The following is a 20,917-nucleotide window of genomic DNA, read 5'->3' as shown; positions in this document are numbered from 1 at the left end:
GTAGCTAGGACTACAGGTGCATGCCACTGACCTGGCTAATTTTTATAATTTATTTTTTGTAGAGATGAGATCTCGCTATGTTGCCCAGGATGGTCTTGAAGCCCTGGCCCAAGCAATTCTCCCTCCTCGGCCTCCCAAAGTCCTAGGATTACAGGCATGAGCTACCGCGCCCAGTCCAGACATTTGTGTTGTTATTGCTGTTTTTCACCCAGGTTGGAGTGCAGTGGTGCGATCACAGCTCACTGGAGCCTTAACCTCTGGGACTCAGGCAATCCTCCCGCCTCAGCCTCCCAAGTAGCTGGGACCATATGCATGCCACCAGTCTCGGCTAATTTTTTTTTTTTTTTAATTTGTAGAGACAGGATCTCACTATGTTGCCCAGGCTGGTCTTGAACTCCTGTGCTCAAGTGATCCTCTCATTTTGGCCTCCCAAAGTGCTGAGATGACAGGTGTGAGCCACCACACGTGGCCCCCAGATATTCTTTAAGTGTAAAGCTTGACTGCTGTTTGAGGCTTGACTTCTGCTTTCAAATTGGTTTTGAATTACATACAAGTAATTTCCAAGGAGGAGCGTCAGTTAACAAGATAAAATTGTGGTCTTTACCATATGTGCATTATTTTATATTCTCAGTTGGCCCCATTAGTGCTCGTATAAGTCCACATGTACTAAGTCAATCTCTTTTAACCAGTTCTTTCCAACTGTGGAAAGAAGTAAATTATATGGGGCTGGGCGTGGTGGCTCGCGCCTGTAATCCCAGCACTTTGGGAGCCCAAGGTGGGCAAATCACTTGAGGTCAGAAGTTTGAGAACAACCTGGCCAATATGGTGAAACCCCATTTTCATTAAAAATACAAAAATTAGTCGGGCGTGGTGGTGGGTGCCTGTAGTCCCAACTACTCAGGAGGCTGAAGAAGGGGAATTGCTTGAACCCAGGAGACAGAGGTTGCAGTGAGCTGAGATGGCACCACTGCACTATAGCCTGGGCAACAGAGCAAGACGCTGGCTCAAAAAAAAAAAGAGAAGAAGAAGAAGAAGTAAATGATATGGACTTTTCAGAGAGCTTACAAGGATAAGAGAATAGGACTTGGCTGGATGCGGTGGCTTATGCCTGTAATCCCAGCACTTTGGGAGGCAGAGGAGGGCGTATCACCTGAGGTCAGGAGTTTGAGACCAGCTTGACCAACATGGTGAAACCCCGTCTCTACAAAAGCACAAAAATTAGCCGGGCATGATGGCGAGTGCTCCATCTCAAAAAAAAAAAGAAGGAAAAGGAAAAAAGAAAATAGGGCTGAGGCAGGAAGATCGCTTGATACCAGGAGTTAAAGACTAGCTGGGCAACATAGCAAGACTCCATGGCTATAAAATTTAAAAGGATTAAAAAGTAGACCATATTAAAATACCTTAGATTTTTCAAAGTAATGGAGCTCTTTTTTTTTTTTTTTTTTTTTTTGAAATGGAGCCTTGCTCTGTCACCCAGGCTGGAGTACAGTGACATGATCTTGGCTCACTGCAACCTCCACCTCCCAGGTTCAAGTGATTTTCCTGCCTCAGCCTCCCGAGTAGCTGGGATTACAGGCGTACACCACCACATCTAGCTAATTTTTTGACTTTTAGTAGAGACGTGTTTCACCGTGTTGGCCAGGCTGGTCTTGAATTCCTGATGTCAGGTGATCCACCCACCTCAGCCTCCCAAAGTGCTGGGATTATAGGCATGAGCCAACATCTCGGGCTGGAATGGAGCTCTTGATATAAATTGTACTTATTAGTTTTTCCTTTCAGCCTATAAAATGTACAAATCTCTCTCTTTAAAAAAAAAAAAAAACAAAAAAAAAGCACTCCTTTGATGCTGTACCCCTTGCAAGTTAACACACTTTCCATCTACTCTTCATAGCAGAGTTCTTACAAGAGAGATCCACACATGTGCTTTTCATTTCACCATTGACTCAGAAGTTACATTTATGATTTTATCACAAAGAAGTATTGAGAGAGGCGTACAGAGAGTTATGGATAAGGATACTCATTACAACCTTTTTACAATACTAAAAAACTGGATACAACCTAAATAACTGATGATAGGAAAGCTTTAAAAAATTATGGCATCTGTAAATGAGAATTTGGCTGTGCTGCAAATAGCAGATGACCCACAGTAACTGAGGTAGGAGGAGGGGTGCTGTCCGGGACCATGTGATGGCTCACTCCCCAGAGTCCTTGCAGGTTTTCTCCTTTTTCATTACTCTGCTGTGTCTGACTTCATACGTAAGATTACTTCACAGACCAAGAGGGCTTCTCCTGTTCTAGTTATCAGGAAGAGGGACGAGACAAAGAAAACTGGGGCAAATGGCATTCACCAACTGTCTCTTAAGGAAGCATCCAAAAACTGACTTACAACATGTTTATCTAGGGTAGAATTGTTACTCTATTATAGAAGACAGAAACAATACTTGGACCTAGGCCTTGAGCTGATTAGGATTGAACTTTAGGCAAATAACAACTCAGATAGTTGGTCTAAAAGGAGTTTTTTCTACATTTATCTGTTTGAAATTTCCCAGCATCAAATTTTGTATTTTCCTATATCGAGGGGAAGGGGTTCTATTAGGATATTTTGCCCTTTTGCCCAGTGTGTACACTTTTTACCCCTAATCTGTTTTATAAAATTGCAATCTTTCAGCCGGGCGCAGTGGCTCATGCCTGTAATGCCAGCACTTTGGGAGGCCGAGGCGGGCGGATCGCGAGGTCAGGAGATCGAGACCATCCTGGCTAACACAGTGAAACCCCATCTCTACTAAAAATACAAAAACAAAATTAGCCGGGCATGGTGGCGGGCACCTGTAGTCCCAGCTACTCGGGAGGCTGAGGCAGGAGAATGGCGTGAACCCGGGAGGCAGAGGTTGCAGTGAGCCGAGATCACACCACTGCACTTCAGCCTGGGCGACAGAGGCAGACTCCGTCTCAAAAAAAAAAAGGAAAAGAAAATTGCAATCTTTCAAACATCTTGCTTACATGCATCAGCCCCCAGTGGCTGGTATAATTGCCTTTGGTTCATCCAAATACAGGGTACTTCTATCAAGCAACTGGTGCTTATTAAACCCCCAAACACTCTTCCTTGCATAGGGTAGAAGCACAATTACTTATTGTTTATTTATTTTAAAAACTTGTTCATTTACTTGAGTTGTGCCATGTACCACCTAAGAAATAGAAGAATAAGGAACAGGCCTAGTCTTATATTTTAACTTTAGCTAAAGAGACACACAAAACAACAGAAAATAATAGAATACTATTCGAATCAGGTACGAAGTCGGGTAGTTTGAGCTATAGTTGGTAGAGGAGTTCAGTGAAGGTTTTTAAATACAAGAAAGGTGTGTAGTAAAGAATTTGGCCTTGCTTCTTGGTAAAGGAGGGAAACTGGGTTCTTTAGTGTGTTCTGACAGCCATGTGTCGCTACACACTTGTTCATTTGTGTCTTCACCTTTCCTGATGCATTTTAAAGCGTGTGTATAGTATGCAGTTTTGCCTAATAAAGGATTTCGTAGAAAAAAAAAATTTTTTTTTTAAAAGAATTTGGCCTTGCCCAATGAGAGATCTGGTCTCTGGCTTTTGGGAGGTTATCTGTGTCATACCTGATAGCAGTGTCTTTGCTCTGTGAGGGAAGCTCGTTTGGAGAAAGGCTCACAGGAACAGGTGTTGCTCCATGCCTTTCTTTCAGTTGGTCCACCTCCTGATAGTGGGTGAGGTCAATCATTTGCTTATGACACAGTCCTAAACTTACGAGTTGGAAGGACTCTCAGGCAGTCATCAGGTGCATCCCAGAATTATTTTATCTTTACTGATGATGCAGCTCCTGCCATGGTCACGTGGAAAGCAGTGGAGCTAGAACTCGGGTTCTGTGTCATCCTACCCCATGTTCTCTCTGCCACATCACATTGCCTGCTGGTGACACTGGACCATTGTAATCATGGACAGTACTCTGTTCTTGAGCTTCTGGGGTGAAGTTGGCTATTAACCTTTGCCATGTCTCCCTTCGCTGAGCCTTGAATCCTGATTGCCCTGTGGTGCCCCCATGTCTCCCACTACGGTGCTCCCCGCTGCCCTCTATAACCAAGCACATGGCAGGTTATTGCTTTTCCATAAAGTTGGAAAACTCTTAGACAGTGAGAGGCAGGTGGCCAGACTGCTGCTGTCCTTTGAAGGTTTAGGGTCAAGATTGAGCAGCAATTGAAAGTAAGTATCAATTTAACACTTGCTGTGAGTAAGACACCGCCTCAATCTTATGCCTTTGCTCTTTTCCAATGGAAACTACAGTTTCCAGGCCCCCATGTCCATTGGCTTCTGGAGAGGTTTGACCAGTAGATGGCAATGATGGATGACTAGGAGATAGCAGAGGGAAGAACCAGGTATTTCCCCCACCCTCTACCCTAAGTGGCACGTCCATCAGCAGGTTGGTGTTTTCACTGATATCTAGCTAGTTCTCCTGACATCTAGTTCCCACCACTGCTCCCCTTCCATGGCTCTGGTGTCCCATCTTAGAGGCGGTGGTGCCCTTCTGCTGTTGCCAGTCTCTGCGTTGTTTCACTGTTTGGCCTCTCAGCTCTTCCCATACAGTGAGTGGGTAAACAGATTTCTGTATTAAATTCCTTCTGAAATACCTGGTGGTCTCCATTTACTTGGCTAGACCTTGACTGATGAATGGCTCATGTAACATCGTCCATCAGGGGACTTATGATAGGTTGGAGAGTAAAGAATTAAATATATGTAGCCTGTAATCCTAGCACTTTGGGAGGCTGAGGTGGGCGGGTCGTCTGAGGTCAGGAGTTCTAGATCAGGCTGGCCAACAGTGAAACCCTGTCTCTACTGAAAATACAAAAACTAACCGGGCATGGTGTTGCATGCCTGTAATCCCGGCTACTGATGGGCTGAGGCAGGACAATCGCTTGAACCCAGGAGGCGGAGGTTGCAGTGAGCTGAGATCATGTCGCTGCACTCCAACCTGGTGACAGAGCAAGACTCTGTCTCAAAAAATATATATATATATGTGTGTGTGTGTGTGTGTATATACGTGTGTGTGTATATATATATGTAAAATACTAGTAAAACAAAATGTAGAGATTCCATATATGTACTAAAAATCACCGAGTTATTAGCTGGGCTTGGTGGCTCACACCTGTAATCTCAGCTACTTGGGAGGCTGAGATGGGAGGATCACTTGAGCCTGGAGGCCAAGGCTCCAGTGAGCTGTGCTTGTACTACCACATTCTAGCCTGGGTGACAGAGCAAGACTCTGTCTCAAAAAAATAAAATATCAGCCAGGCGTGGTGGCTCACACCTGTAATCCCAGCACTTTGGGACGCCAAGGTGGGTGGATCACAAGGTCAGGAGTTTGAGACCAGACTGGCCAATATGGTGAAACCCTGTCTCTAGTAAAAATACAAAATTAGCCGGGCGTGGTGGCGCACGCCTGTAATCCCAGCTACTCGGGAGGCTGAGGCAAGAGAATCATTTGAACTGGGGAGGCGGGGGTTACAGTGAGCCAAGATGGTGCCATTGCACTCTAGCCTAGGCAACAAGAGTAAAACTCCATCTCAAAAATAAATAAATAAAATAAAATATTCAGGAGAAAATAAATGAAAAATGAGTAGATTAGCGATCTCCAAACATTTTTATCACACTCCCCTAATGGCAAGAAACAACATTTGAGCTTGCACCTCCATATTTATGTACTTATTTACTCAAATTATATACATGTTAACCCTGTTGGTATATGATACCTTGTAAAATAGCTACAAAATATAGATTTAAACAGAAAAACAGGTAAATAGAAGTCCTGGTGATTCATTGCTTTACCTCAGTGAGTCATCTTACACATCTCCTGTGGTGCCTACCCCACTTTGAAATCATCAACCGCCATAGAAGTGGCCATCAAAGAGCTCTGCAAGGGACTGCAAGAAAGAAGGACTGGGGGCTGGGCGCGGTGGCTCACACCTGTAATCCCAACACTTTGGAAGACCGAGGTGGGCGGATTACAAGGTCAGGAGTTTGAGACCAGCCTGTCCAATATGGTGAAACCCTGTCTCTATTAAAAATACAAAAATTAGCTGGGCATGGTGGCGGGTGTCTGTAGTCCCAGCTACTGGGGAGGCTGAGGCAGGAGAATCACTTGAACCTGGGAGGCAGATGTTGCAGTGAGCTGAGATTGCCCCACTGCACTCCAGCCTAGGCTACAGAGTGAGACTCCATCCCAAAAAAAAAAAAAGAAGGACTGGGGAGTTCTTTCTTTTTTTTTTTTTTTTTAAAGGGGGGTTTAAATTGGGCTAAAATGCAGCAATAACAGCCACGATTTTTATGTTTACACATTTCTTTACAGTTCTTGGAGTCTCACTCCATGGCCCAGGCTGGAGTGCAATGGTACAGTCTCAGCTCACTGCAAGCTCCACCTCCCAGGTTCACGCCATTATCCTGCCTCAACCTCCTGAGTAGCTGGGACTACAGGCACCTGCCACCACGCCCAGCTAATTTTTTTTGCATTTTTAGTAGAGACGGGGTTTCACTGTATTAGCCAGGATGGTCTCGATCTCCTGACCTCGTGATCCACCCGCCTCAGCCTCCCAAAGTGCTGGCATTACAGGCATGAGCCACCGCGCCCAGCCCTTTTTACAGTTCTTAAATGCTTTCTGACCTGTGTTATCTCATTGACCCTTTCAAATAATGAGAAAGGAAGTGAATCAAAATAGGATATAGATTGGGGAAAACTTGAATGCCTGACCGAGAAGAGTTTGGACTTAATCATCAAAGTAATGATGCGTTATCAGATGTGTCACATCACAGAGCAGATATTTACAGTTCAAAGTCCCTCCCTAAATGATTGGCCTCACCCACAATGACTGGGTGGAGCCACCGAAAGAAAGGCATGGAGCAACACTTGTTCCTGCATCGCCCCTCAAAAAAGCAGATCCCAGTTCTCTGAAGATAAATGAAAGGCAGCCATGAACTTCCCCCTCTTTGAGGTTTATCTTTCAGCACGTTAGAACCTCAGAACAACAGAGAATTAGTAGGCTTAGCCAACTATCCTCCTATCCTTTCTCTCCTGTGCTAACGTTCCATATAGTATTACTGGTGTATTCCCTCTCCAAAATGATGCCTTGATACATTTATGTGGACCTCTCAGCCAGGAGTATGTGTGTAGCTGTTGTCACTCCAAGACATTTTCTCTGTGCTCTGTGTCTATTTCTCCTTCAGCTGCCTGAGCTCAGGGGGTTATGTTTTACACATCATATTCAGCTCCATATCCAGGAAGCAAAACTGGACTTTGTCCTGATCCCACTTTATCCCTTTCTCCCAATCCTGTCCCCCACCTGCTGAGCTGCCTGTCCTGCTCACTGCAGGAGCACTATGAGAACCACCTGGAGTGGCCGACGGGATAGGGCTTTGAAAAGTACAAAGCTGCCCTCTGCAGTAAACACCCTAAAGAAGAGGTCCTCAACCCCCAGGCTTCAGACCAGTACACCTCCCTGGCCTGTTAGGAACCAGGCAGCACAGCAGGAGGTGAGTGGCGGGCAAGCAAGCATTACTGCCCGAAATCTGCCTCCTGTCAGATCAGTGGTGGAATTAGATTCTCATAGGAGTGCAAACCCTATTTTGAACTCCACATGCGAGGGATCTAGGTTGCACACCCCTATGAGAATCTAATGCCTCCCAGCCCTGTCTGTGGAAAAAGTATCTTCCATGAAACTGGTCCCTGGTGCCAAAAAGGTTTGGGACCACTGCCATAAGTGGTTGGTAAATGAGCCAGCTGAAGCAAAGGAAATAATGACACTATTTATTGCTGAGGCTCATGTCATTTTTGTGCTGAAAAACCTCCTGTGACTCTCCTTTGCCCAAAGTTCGAAAGGGGGCCAGTTAATGACCTTTGTCCATAGGGAAGTGATAACAACCTGCCTGGTAGGGAGCAGAGCCCATGTCCTCCCAGCAGCATTATGGGTGTTGCTGTAGGACCTGACCAAAAGAGAGATAGGTATCAGTTTATAAGATTATTAATAATATTTTCAAAAAAGGGGGCCAAAGTAGGCCTTGGTCTCATATCAGGTGACACCATAGATCAAAGCACAAAAAAGAGACAGGAAGGATTTCAGCAGGTTGGAGAAGGAGATAGATAGGCCTGTGGTGTGGCCAGGTGGAGACACAGATAAGTTGCAGTTTATTCTGGTAAAGACCTTTGTACCTGACATGCAGCAAGCCCCCCCAGTCCTGATGGAGGGGGAATGTAGCCAGCTCCCTACTGCTAAAACATTTTGGCTTTGCAGGCAAAACCTGCATTCAAAATCTAACTCTAACAGTCTCGCAAACAAGCTACTTAGCTTCATTGGTAAAGGCTCTGTCAAGGCAGGCATGATGGTTCACACCTCTAATCCCAGCACTTTGGGAGGCTGAGGCAGGCAGATCACCTGAGGTCAGGAGTTCAAGACTAGTCTAGCCAACATGGTGAAACCCCGTCTCTACTAAAAATACAAAAAAGTAGCTGGGTGTGGTGACGGGCACCTGTAATCCCAGCTACTTGGGAGGCTGAGTAGGAGAACTGTTGGAACCCGGGAGGTGGAGGTTACAGTGAGCTGAGATCACGCCATTACATTCCAGCCTGGGCAACAGAGCAAGACTCAGTCTCGGGGAAAAAAAAAAAAAAAATTAGCCAGGTGTGGTGGCGTATGCCTGTAATCCCAGCTACTCGGGAGACTGAGGTGGGAGAACTGCTTGAACCCAGGAGGCGGAGGTTGCAGTGAGCCACTGTACTCCAGCCTAGGTGACAGAGCAGTAATTCCAGCACTTTGGGAGGCCGAGGTTGGGCCAATCACCTGAGTCTCAGGAGTTTGAGACCAGGCTGGCCAACATGGTGAAACCCCATCTCTACTAAAAATACAAAAATTAGCCGGGCGTGGTGGTAGGTGCCTGCAATCCCAGCTACTCAGGAGGCTGAGGCAGGAGAATTGCTTGAACCCAGGAGGCAAAGATTGTAGTGAGCCGACATTTCACCACTGTACTCCAGCCTGGGTGACAGAGGGAGACTCCATCTCAAAAAAAAAAACTCCGTCAAAAGATGTTCATGAGGTTAATGAAGTAACATATCTTTGTACTTTTTATTAAAGTACTGTTACTATTATTCTCATAAAGTGCATATCATCATGCCTTGTGCTCAAGTTCATTTTTAACACATTCGTCTCCCCAACTTGTAGACAGAGCCTTGTCTCGTTGATGTTGTTTCTTCCCCTCAGCAATAAGCATAAAGCTCCAAAAGTGTGTTGTGTGGAATTGTGCATTAATTTCTAGTTGTTTCATGTTTGTGAATCTCACCTTAACTGAAATCTGAGGAAGCTTAAGGGCAGGGACCCCTTACCCCCAATGTAATTACCACAAAATTGGGCATGCACCTACTTACTGGAGCTTAGGTAGAAGGTTGCGCCTGATTAGAAAAGGTGTTCAAGTTGTGCTTCTCCCTTGTAGGGATTTCCCAGATGACCCAGGTGTGCAGTGGGACACAGAGCATGTGGCCAGCGTCCTCCTCCAGCACATAGAAGTGAATGGCATCAATCTGGTAAGGGGACAGCTCCCTGAATGGAAAGCCTGAGGTCTTGGTCCCATTCACACCAGGTGGTTTCTGTAATTTTTCCTGTGGTCGCCCTCCCACTTCCAGTCCTTCTCCAGGGCCACTCTCTAAGGAGGCCAGAACTTCCAATGCTCACTGTTAAACCTACTGAGGAACAAACATGCCTTTTGATATCTTTACTATCTTTTGTGAGACTGAATAACTAAATTATCAATGCTCAGATAGAGGCAGAAGTTTTTTCTAAACTGTGTCCTCCTTTTTTTTTTTTTTTTTTTTTTTGAGACGGAGTCTCGCTCTGTCGCCCAGGCTGGAGTGCAGTGGCCGGATCTCAGCTCACTGCAAGCTCCGCCTCCTGGGTTCATGCCATTCTCCTGCCTCAGCCTCCCGAGTAGCTGGGACTACAGGCGCCCGCCACCTCGCCCGGCTAGTTTTTTTGTAGTTTTAGTAGAGACGGGGTTTCACCGTGTTAGCCAGGATGGTCTCGATCTTCTGACCTCGTGATCCGCCCGTCTCGGCCTCCCAAAGTACTGAGATTACAGGCTTGAGCCACCGGGCCCGGCCAACTGTGTCCTCCTTAACACCCTCAAGCCCCTGCCTTTGTCCTGACACCTAAAAACTCAGGTCTCCCATAGCCTGCCCAATGATTCTCATTTATACAGAACTTCACCTCACCATTTACCAAGCATTTTCACAGAATATCATCTTAACTTTAAAAGTAAACTTTGTGGCTGGATGCGGTGGCTCATGCCTGTAATCCCAGCACATTGGTAGGCCGAGTTGGACAGATCACCTAAGTCGGGAGTTCCAGACCAGCCTGGCCAGCATGGTGAAACCCCGTCTCTATTAAAAATACAAAAATTAGCCGGGTGTGGTTGTGTGTGCCTGTATCGCAGCTACTTGGGAGGCTGAGGCTCGAGAATCACTTGAACTTGGGAGGCAGAGGTTGCAGTGCGCAAAGATTCTGTTACTGCACTCCATCCTGGGCGGCAGAGCAAGACTCTGTCTCAGAAATTAAAAAAAAAAGTAAAATTCTCAGTTTACGTTGAAGAAACAGGTTTTGCAGAGTGCAAGCAGCTTGTCCAAGGTAAGCAAGTGGTGGTGAAGCTAGACTTTTTAAGCGTTGATTTCTTCATTCCAAAAAAACATGAGAATGCATTTATACCCACTAAGGAAGAAAATTTTACATGCAATTAGAGCAATAGCAGAGATTTGTATTTACTGCAAAGGTGGACAAGCCAAGCAACACCAGTCTCAGCTCTTCTAGGATCAGCAGAACTGCTTAGCCCATAGTCAATTTTAAAGCTGCCAAGGAGGCTTACTGTCTACCACTCAAAAAAATATATAATAATCCTTCATGAGATAATACCTAAAATTCCACATTTAAAGCCTCACTCATTTGGCTTGAGTTTTGATTAAGTTCTCATTAAACATGAATCCTGCTGGCAGAGAAACATATTAGGCTTTTTTTTTTTTTTTTTTTTTTTTTTTTTTTTTTTTTTTTTTTTAGGCACAGGTTGTCCCTCTGTTGCCCAAGCTGGAGTGCAGTGGCTGCCTCAGCCTCCCAAGTAGCTAGGACTATAGGCACATAACATCATGTCCAGCTAAATTTTTTTTTTCTTTTTTTTTTCTTTTTTTTTTCCTGAAATGGAGTCTCCCTCTATCGCCCAGGCTGGAGTGCAGTGGCGGGATCTTGGCTCACTGCAACCTCCGCCTCCTGGGTTCAAGTGATTCTCCTGCCTCAGCCTCCCGAGTAGCTGGAACTACAGGTGAGTGCCACCACGCCAGGCTAATTTTTGTTTTTTGTTTTTTGTGTTTTTTTTTTGAGACAAAGTCTCGCTGTCTCCCAGGCTGGATTGCAGTGACCGGATCTCAGCTCACTGTGAGCTCTGCCTCCCGGGTTTAATGCCATTCTCCTGCCTCAGCCTCCCGAGTAGCTGGGACTACAGGCGCCCGCCACCTCGCCCGGCTCGTTTTTTGTATTTTTTAGTAGAGACGGGGTTTCACTGTGTTAGCCAGGATGGTCTTGATCTCCTGACCTTGTGATCCACCTGTCTCGGCCTCCCAAAGTGCTGGGATTACAGGCTTGAGCCACCGCACCCAGCAATTTTTGTATTTTTAGTAGAGATGGAGTTTCACCATGTTGGTCAGGCTGATCTCAAACTCCTGACCTCGTGATCCACCCACCTCGGCCTCCCAAGTGCTGGGATTACAGGCATGAGCCACCACACCCAGCCAATTTTTAATTTATTTTTTTTTTTGAGATAGAGTCTTGCTCTGTCGCCCAGGCTGGAGTGCAGTCGCACAATCTCCACTCACTGCAAGTTCCACCTCCTGGGTTCACACCATTCTCCTGCCTCAGCCTCCCGAGTAGCTGGGACTATAGGCGCCCGCCACCACGCCTGGCTAATTTTTTGTATTTTTAATAGGGAAGGGGTTTCCCTATATTAGCCAGGATGGTCTCGATCTCCTGACCTCATGATCCACCCACCTTGGCCTCCCAAAGTGCTGGGATTACAGGCGTCAGCCACCACGCCTGGCCTAAATTTTTTTTTTAGTTACAGGATCTTGCTATGTTGGCCAGGCTGGTCTCCATCTCTTGGGCTCAAGCTATCCTCCCTCACTGGCCTCCCAAAGCACTGGGATTACAGGTGTGAGCCACTGCACCAGGTCCTGAGAGCAGATTTTCATTGATATATTGATTGAACTGTTTTTGTTTTCTAATGACAGAAATACAACTGAAATTTAGTACACACAGGCCAAAACAGGCACTTAACTGACTCACCCTGGGTCACATAAAGACTGAGCTACAGATGGGCCTCAGATACCTCGACCCTACCAGGACTCATCTCCATCTTGCTCTGCACATTGGCTTTATTCATTTTCCTGGCTGGAAAAATGGTCACCGGCAGCTTGCAGGCCCCACAATCTTGCTTACCCTTCCCAGAGGGTCTGAGCATGAAAGCGGTAGTGTTATGGGCTTAGGAATAATGCCCAGCTGTGCTGACTGGGGCTTGCCTTGGTTCTCTTACTCCTCCTCTTCAGCCCACACAGTTGGAACTTCTCAGAGCCTCCACAGCCTAGATATGCAGACAGAGCTGAGGTTGGAAGTTGTCAGGGCCAGCCTGAAGTACCCCCTGGCACCTCATTTTCTATGCTAGTGGCTTCCCAGTCCCTAAATACTCTCTGTCCTCCCCTACTTCAGTGCACGAGAACTACTGGTCTTCAAGTTGCTCCTGCTGTAGGATACTCTCATCTTTTTTTTTTCCTGTGAGACGGAGTTTCACTCTGTCTCCGTACTGGAGTGCAGTGGCGTGACCTCAGCTCACTGCAACCTCTGACTCCCTGGTTCAAGCGATTCTCCTGCCTCAGACTCCCGAGTAGCTTGGACTACAGGTGTGCGCCACCATGCCCAGATAATTTTTGTTTTTTTGGTAGAGATGAGGTTTCACGGCCTCTCAAAGTACTGGGATTACAGGCGTGAGCCACTGCGCCTGGCCTACTAACAAATTTCTTGTGACACACTTGCTATTAATAAGGAAACTCAAGTTTACAGTACAGTTGAGAATGATTTCTCTGGCCTGCACTTAGTGCCATAGTAGAAGTATAAGATCATGCTAACACCGTGGCCACTGTAGCTATAACTGGCCATCATTCGAGCTGAGCATGGGTTTCCATTCAGCCCAGAAGTGTCAACTGCACACAAGAGATGGTGGAACGGCAACACAGAAGCACAGACAGAGGTGTGGAGCACAGACTAAGCCACAGGGAGAGAGTTTCTCACCTGGGCTGAACCAGGATGAGAGCATAAGCTCTCCATCATCATCCAAAGCAAAACTGGCTCTGCAGCCATCAATGCAGGAAACTGGGTTCTGTCTGGCCCCAGCTCTATAGTACTGCAGGAACATCACAAAGACCACAAGGAATAGCAGACAGGACAGAGCTTTGAAAAGTACAAAGGTGGCTGGGTGTGGTGGCTCACGCCTATAATCCTAGCACTTTGGGAGGCTGAGGTGGGAGGATCACTTGAGGCCAGGAGTTTATGACCAACCTGGGCAATATAGCAAGACTCCATCTCTATTTTTAAATAAAATGAAATAAAATAAATGTTAAAAAGAAAAGTACAAAGCTACCATCCTTGGAAAGCAGCCTAGCGGGGTAGTAATGTCTTCTCTGGGTGTCAAGCAAGCTGGGTCCTGGGCCTCAACCCCTCTACCTCAACTTTCATCCAATATGTATTGAGTACTCAATATGGGACATTCACTATCAGTGGTGAACTGGCAATACAACAGTGAGCCAGAAGCACTTAGTCCTTGCTCCCATAGAGCAGGATGTGTCAGTGCGGCACTATTGCACATTTGAGACTGGAGAATTTGTTGTGGGGGTTGGCCTTGTGCATTGAAGGATGTTTAGCTGCATCCCTGGCCACTACCCACTAGATGTCAGTAGCAATCCCCCTCCTCAGTTGTCACAATCGAAACGTCTCTAGGCTACATGCAATGGCTCACACCAGTAATTCCAACACTTTCAGAGGCTCAGGCAGGGGGTAGATCGCTTGAGACCAGCCTGGACAACACAGTGAGACCCTGCCTTTACAAAAAAATTTAAAAATTAGCTAGGTGTGGTAGCACGCACTTATAGTCCCAGCTACTCAGAAGGCTGAGGCTGAGGTGGAAGAATCACTTGAGCCTGGGAGGTTGAGGCTGCAGTGAGCATGATCACGTCACTGCACTCCAGCCTAGGTGACAGAATGAGACCCTGTCTCAAAACAAAACATAAAAACAAAAACCAGCTGGGCGCGGTGGCTCACGCCTGTAATCCCAGCACTTAGGGAGGCCGAGGCAGGCGATTCACGACATCAGGAGATCGAGACCATCCTGGCTAACATGGTGAAACCCCGTCTCTACTAAAAACACAAAAAATTAGCCGGGCATGGTGGCGGGCGCCTGTAGTCCCAGCTACTTGGGAGGCTGAGGCAGGAGAATTGCGTGAACCCGGGAGGCAGAGCTTGCAGTGAGCTGAGATCGTGCCACGGCATTACTCCAGCCTGGGCAACAGAGCAAGACTCTGACTCAAAAAAAAAAAAAAAAAAAAAATCTCCAGAAGTTACCAAATGACCCCGGGGCAAAACTACCCTAGGTGAGAACCAGTGTCTTAGAAACCAGAGCAGCCCCATAGTTACCTATTTATTGGGATCTGGGTAAGATTTTATTTGAACAAATACTTTTGCACTTTAGGAAAAAATAATGGTGAATGGAGTTTTGTAAAGAATGACAGGTGCCATTGTCAGGTACAAATTTGCAAAGTTCAGAGAGCTGAACATAATTTAGCTTAGCCCTACTTGCAACAGAAAGGGAGAAACTACAAGGTACAGGATGAGAGAAAAAGCAAAGACTGGAGAATTTCAAAAGTGATGGAGCTGAATTTCATGGGACCCCAAATCCACTAACCAAGGGACTCCCCTCCAGCACCCTTCTGATATTCATCCAGTCAGTGTGCTAGCCAGCTCCATCTGATGGCAACAGACTGGGAGTCGAGTTATTCTAGGGTTTTCTGCTGTACAGTTTTCGTTTTTGTAGCAAGATGAGGTTCTTGTTCTTGTCGCCTAGGCTGGAATGCGTGGTGCTATCATAGCCCACTATAGCATCAAACTCCTAGGCTCAAATGACCCTCCTGCCTCAACCTCCTGAGTAGCTGGGGCTACAGGTGCACGCCAGAATGCCCAGCTAATTTTGTTGTTGTTGTTGTTGTTGTTGTTTTTGAGGCAGAGTCTTGCTCTGTCACCCAGGCTGGACTGCAGTGGCGCCATCTCGGCTCACTGCAATCTCTGCCTCCCGGATTCACGCCATTCTCCTGCCTCAGCCTCCCGAGTAGCTGGGACTACAGGCACCTGCCACCATGTCCGGCTAATTTTTTGTATTTTTAGTAGATACGGGGTTTCACCATGTTAGCCAGGATGGTCTCGATCTCCTGACCTCGTTATCCACCCTCCTCGGCCTCCCAACGTGCTGGGATTACAGGCATGAGCCACCGGCGCCCGGCCTGTTGTTGTTTTTTGAGACAGAGTCTCACTCTGTCACCAGGCTGGAGTGCAGTGGTGTGATCTCGGCTCACTACTAACCTCTGCCTCCCGGGTTCAAGTGAATTTCCTGCCTCAGCCTCCCGAGTAGCGGGGACTACAGAAGCACACCATCGTGCCTGGCTAGTTTTTTTGTATTTTTAGTAGAGACGGGGTTTCACCAACCTGGCCAGGCTGATCTTGAACTCCTGACCTCATCTCCCACCCACCTCAGCCCTCCAAAGTGCCGGGATTACAGGCATGAGCCACCGTGCCCGGCCTCGCTGTACAGTTTTTAAAGACTATCTTCACCTCAACCCAGCGAGGAAAGTAGAGCTGGCATTACTTTTCCTGATCTTACACATGAGGAAAACCAAGACATTCTGTGTTGAAATAACTTCCAGTACTAAAGTTTTCTGACTTACCCAAGGTGCTGTGATTAACTAGAGTTAGAGATAAAAGTAGACTCTGATCTCCCCCAACCACCACCCCACCACCCACCTTATACTGCATGGAAGGGTGAGATCAGAACCATGTATCTGAGTTATACATTTAGCTCTTTTTTTTTTTTTTTTTTTTTTTTTTGAGATGGAGTTTCCCTCTTGTTGGCCATGTTGCAGTGCAATGGCGCAATCTTGTCTCACTGCAACCTCTGACTCCCAGGTTCAAGTGATTCTCCTGCCTCAGCCTCCCGAGTAGCTGGGATTACAGGCATGCACCACCAGGCCCAGCTAATTTTGTATTTTTAGTAGAGACGGGGTTTCTCCATGTTGGTCAGGCTGGTCTTGAACTCCCGACCTCAGGTGATCTGCCTGCCTCTGCCTCCCAAAGTGCTGGGATTACAGGCGTGAGCCACCGCACCCGGCCGGCTTTTGAACTATATCAACCCTGAAGAGGTGAGATTCTTAGAACGACAGTTCAGAGACGGCCAGGAGAGTAGGGGAGATGGAAACACATGCTACTAATGGTAAGGCTCAGCTTCGATTGCCCAGCCCTGGGAAAGCCTTTCTCTTCAGGGCACTTGATCCCACGGAAACTTGGCAGTTGGAGCTTTAAAAGGAAAGGGAGAGGGAAATGAAAGAGAGAGGGTTCTGTCGGGGAGCTGCTCGGTTTTAACAAAGGGGGCCATTCCCATGGCACAAGCACAACCCTTCTCTCTGTTATCAGGAGACCATGTTGAGATTACCCTGAATTCACCTAAAGTGATGCTGACTCTTCATGATGTTCCCAATGATTCCTGAATCTCATGATGGCCAGAAGCCGGTCTCCCCATGGCCATGGCACTCTCAGAGGATGTTTGGTGACTGGACCTTGTGTTCTGTGGTTGTTTCCACTGTCTCCACCTCTTAGATTTGGTCCTTTTGCTAGGCCATAGGGTGTGGGCCTGACCCAGTGCAGTAAAGTCCAGGGCACCTTGGCCTAGGTGCTAACTCCTTCAAAGTTTCTGCTTTATTTCCACAGCTGCGCGTTTCCAGCCTGCACTGTGCATGCTGGGTGGGAGAGGGCAGCTTGAACGCAATAACTGCACCTAGCACAGTTGACAAGACTCTTTCTTTACTACCATGAAGGAAACCACATTTAAAAATGTGTCCCCTTATGTATCCTCTGGGCATTACATATAGTTCTGTCATCAAAGGTAAAAATGATTTTGACCCCAGTGCCTGGTACAGAGTAAGTGCTCAGTAATGTCAGTTAGCTATTATTACAGCTATTACCACAACCTCTAAAAAGAAATGCTCGGCTGGGCACAGTATCTTATGCCTGTAATCCCAGCACTTTAGGAGGCCAAAACAGGAGGATCATTTGACCCCCGAGTTTGAGACCAGCCTGGGCAATGTGGCGAGACCTTGTCTTTACAGAAAGAAAATTTTTTAATTAGCTGGGCCTGGTGGCATGTGCCTATAGTCTCAGCTACTTGGGAGAGGAAGACAGGAGGATCACTTGAGCCCAGGAGTTCAAAGTCACAGTGAGCCATGATCACACCATTCCAGCCTGGGCAACAGAGGGAGACCTTGTCTCTAAAAAATAAAACAAAAACAAAAACAAAAAAACCCTGGATGCAGTGGCTCATGCCTGTAATCCCAGCATTTTGGGAGGCTGAAGCAGGCAGATTGCTTGAGCCCAGGAGTTCAAGACCAACCTCAGTAACATAATGAGACCTTATCTCTACTAAAAATTTAGAAAATTAGCCAGGCGTGGTGGCATGCACCTGTAGTCCCAGCTACTTAGGAGGATGAGGTGGGAGGATTGCATGAGCCCAGGAGGTCAAGGCTGCAGTGAGCTATGATCATGCCACTGTACTACAGCCTGGGAGGCAGAGCAGGAACACTTAACCATCTCATAGATAATTAGATTAGTCTTCTTCCAGGGACCTAAAGAGGAAAGTGATAAAGTGAACATAAAAGCAGTTTGAAAAGTAAGTGAGAGAAGCATGAAAAGTATCCTGGTTTTTTTTGTTGTTGTTGTTTGTTTGTTTGTTTTTGGTTTTTTTGAGATGAGTCTCACTCAGTCACCCAGGCTGGAGTGCAGTGGCACGATCTCGGCTCACTGCAACCTCCGCCTCCTGGGTTCACGCCATTCTCCCGCCTCAGCCTCCTGAGTAGCTGGGACTACAGGTGCCCACCACCACGCCTGGCTAATTTTTTGTACCTTTTGTAGAGACCCCGCCCAGCCGAAAAGTATCATTTTTAAATTAGTTCTTACTTGGATTCCATCGTTGGGCACAAAACAGTAATCTGGTTCAGGATAGAAATATAAACATTAGGCCTGGTGTCATGGCTCACATCTGTAATCCCAGCACTTTGGGAGGCCAAGGTGGGTGGATCAGCAGGTCAGGAGTTCGAGACCAGCCTGGCCAACATGATAAAACCCCATCTCTACCAAATATATAAAAAATTAGCCAGGTGTGGTGGCATGCACCTATAATCCCAGCTACTCAGAAGGCTGAGGCAGAAGAATTGCTTAAACCTGGGAGGTGGAAGTTGCAGTGAGCCGAGAGATCACGCCACTGCACTCCAGCCTGGGCAACAGAGCAAGACTCCATCTCCAAAAAAAAAAAAAAAAAAAAGAAACAGAAATATAAACATTAGGCCAGGCTCATGGCTCATGCCTGTAATCCCAACACTGGGAGGCCGAGGCAGGTGGATCACTTGAGTCAGGAGTTCGAGACCAGCCTGGCCAACATGGTGAAACCCTGTCTCTACTAAAAATACAAAAATTAGCCAGGCGTGGTGGCACGTAACTGTAGGCCCAGCTACTTGGGAGCAGAGGTGAGAGAATCTCTTGAACCCAGGAGACGGGTTACAGTGAGCCAAGATCGCACCACTGCACTCTAGTTTGGGTAACAGAGCAAGACTCCATCTCAGAAAAAAAGAAAAAAAGAAAAAGTAATATAAACCATTAATCATTAAAAGACTTTAGTTGAATTATGGCATTCTGTTGTTAAAATTCTTCCATTACCCACCACTTCTGTTGATTTTGTCAACATGGTAATACATTGAGGCTCATGGTAACTTTAATGTCACAGGATCCTAAAATGTCTTCTGAATTATTAAAAAGTTTGTGTGTGTGTGTGTGTGTGTGTGTGTGTGGTGCCATGAACAGTGAAGTTAACTATGTACTTATCTTTTCAAATAAGGGATCTATTAATGACTCTCAAGATAATCCTTCTAACCAGAGTGTTTGCTTGCCTGGAATACCATATTCCCTCACAGATGAGCTCTTCCAGACTCCAGAAGAAAGCATAACTAATCTAAACTTATGTACGTGGTTGGTAGCTATCAGAATAAGAGTGCAGGTCTTCTGATTCTTTTTTTTTCTTTTTTTTTTTTTGAGATGGAATTTCGCTCTTGTCACCCAAGCTGGAGTCTAGTGGCGTGATATTGGCTCACTGCAACCTCCACCTCCCAGGTTCAAGTGATTCTCCTGCCTCAGCCTCCCAAGTAACTGGGATTACAGGCGCCCACCACCACGTCCGGCTCATTTTTGTATTTTTAGTAGACAGGATTTCGCCATGTTGGCCAGGCTGGTCTCGAACTCCTGACCTCAAGTTATCTGCCTGCCTCAGTCTCCCAAAGGTCTTTTGATTCTTACACAGTGCTTCTTCCTGCAACCTAGCACGCCTTCTCACATAGAGGATGCTGGTAAAGAGCGTGGACTGTGGAGTCAGAAAGATCCAAACTCCAAGAACAACTCTTCCACTCAGTAGCAAGGTGATCCCAGCTTCGGCCTCTGCTTTCTGAACTTCCTCAGGTGTAAGATAGGGTTAATACTATGCCTTTGCTCAGTAAATGTTAGCCACTCTTATTAACAGAGGGCTTGCTGTACATGCAGTCACTATACTTTACAGTTTAAAATAGAAAGACCAAGAGTGAATCCCTTCCCAGACCATTCCAATCCCAGTTCCAGGCTCCTTCATCCATGCAGGATGGTCAGCTTTCCTTGGGGACAACTGGCCTCTTTCTATCACCCCTAATCAACCATTCTATCCTTTTCTTCAGTCCTTGTTGTCGTTTTTATGTTTCTTTTATTATTTAAGTTAGCCTTTTTATTATAATTATTCAAATTATTCTTTGTTTTTTCTTTAATTCATTTGTGTAGAAATGAAATGTTGGAATACAGACTGAGCTTGTAGTTAATAAACAGATGTTGATATAGCTGTGAAAATGGAAACAGAGGCAGTCTATGAATAAATACACTTTTTCCATGAACTCAATCCCAGGACACGATGGACATTGTCCCTCAAAGTTTTTTTTTGCCCTCAGTATGGCACGAGAAAAAGAGAACCAGTAATTCAGGCTGTATCTGCATGAACAGAGTTCACTTAGAAGCTAACCAGGAATGCTAAATGTGCTAATAAATGACTAAACCGATAAGCAACAAAGATATTCTGAACCCAAGCTGATATCATGGCTGAATTCCACTCTGCTCCACTGGTTAGGAACAAGAGTAAAGCGTCAAACCCTGGGAAACAGTCTCTACGTGATCAACCACAGCACAAGCTACACACCACTGATCTGCTCAGAAGTCACTTCAGATAGATGCTGCATTTGGAAAGTTTCAGGGTTCTGTTCTCTCCTCTCCTTCCCAAGGGATGGAGATAGCTCCATTGAAGTTGAGGTGGCGGAGAAGGCATTCAGACAGTCATAAGTGAAAACCCTGTGTTTCTCTACAGGTGGTGACTTTCGATGCAGGGGGAGTAAGTGGCCACAGCAATCACATTGCTCTGTATGCAGCTGTGAGGTACGATTCTCTGGGTGATGGAGGTGGGGGAG

General features: G+C 46.3%; 1 protein-coding gene across 1 annotated transcript in view; it reads left to right on the top strand.

The window, feature by feature from the left end:
• The window catches only part of PIGL (phosphatidylinositol glycan anchor biosynthesis class L), a 109,412-nt gene that overhangs the window by 72,002 nt on the left and 16,493 nt on the right, over positions 1–20,917 (top strand). The window contains exons 3-4 of the mRNA XM_037987827.2: positions 9,487–9,577; positions 20,818–20,885. Of these exons, the coding sequence (XP_037843755.1) occupies positions 9,487–9,577; positions 20,818–20,885 (159 nt within the window). The remainder of the gene's footprint in view (positions 1–9,486; positions 9,578–20,817; positions 20,886–20,917) is intronic.

The sequence above is a fragment of the Chlorocebus sabaeus genome, chromosome 16 (genome assembly GCF_047675955.1).
Source record: "Chlorocebus sabaeus isolate Y175 chromosome 16, mChlSab1.0.hap1, whole genome shotgun sequence".
Lineage (NCBI taxonomy): Eukaryota > Metazoa > Chordata > Mammalia > Primates > Cercopithecidae > Chlorocebus > Chlorocebus sabaeus.
This window is presented reverse-complemented; position numbering and strand designations above follow the sequence as displayed.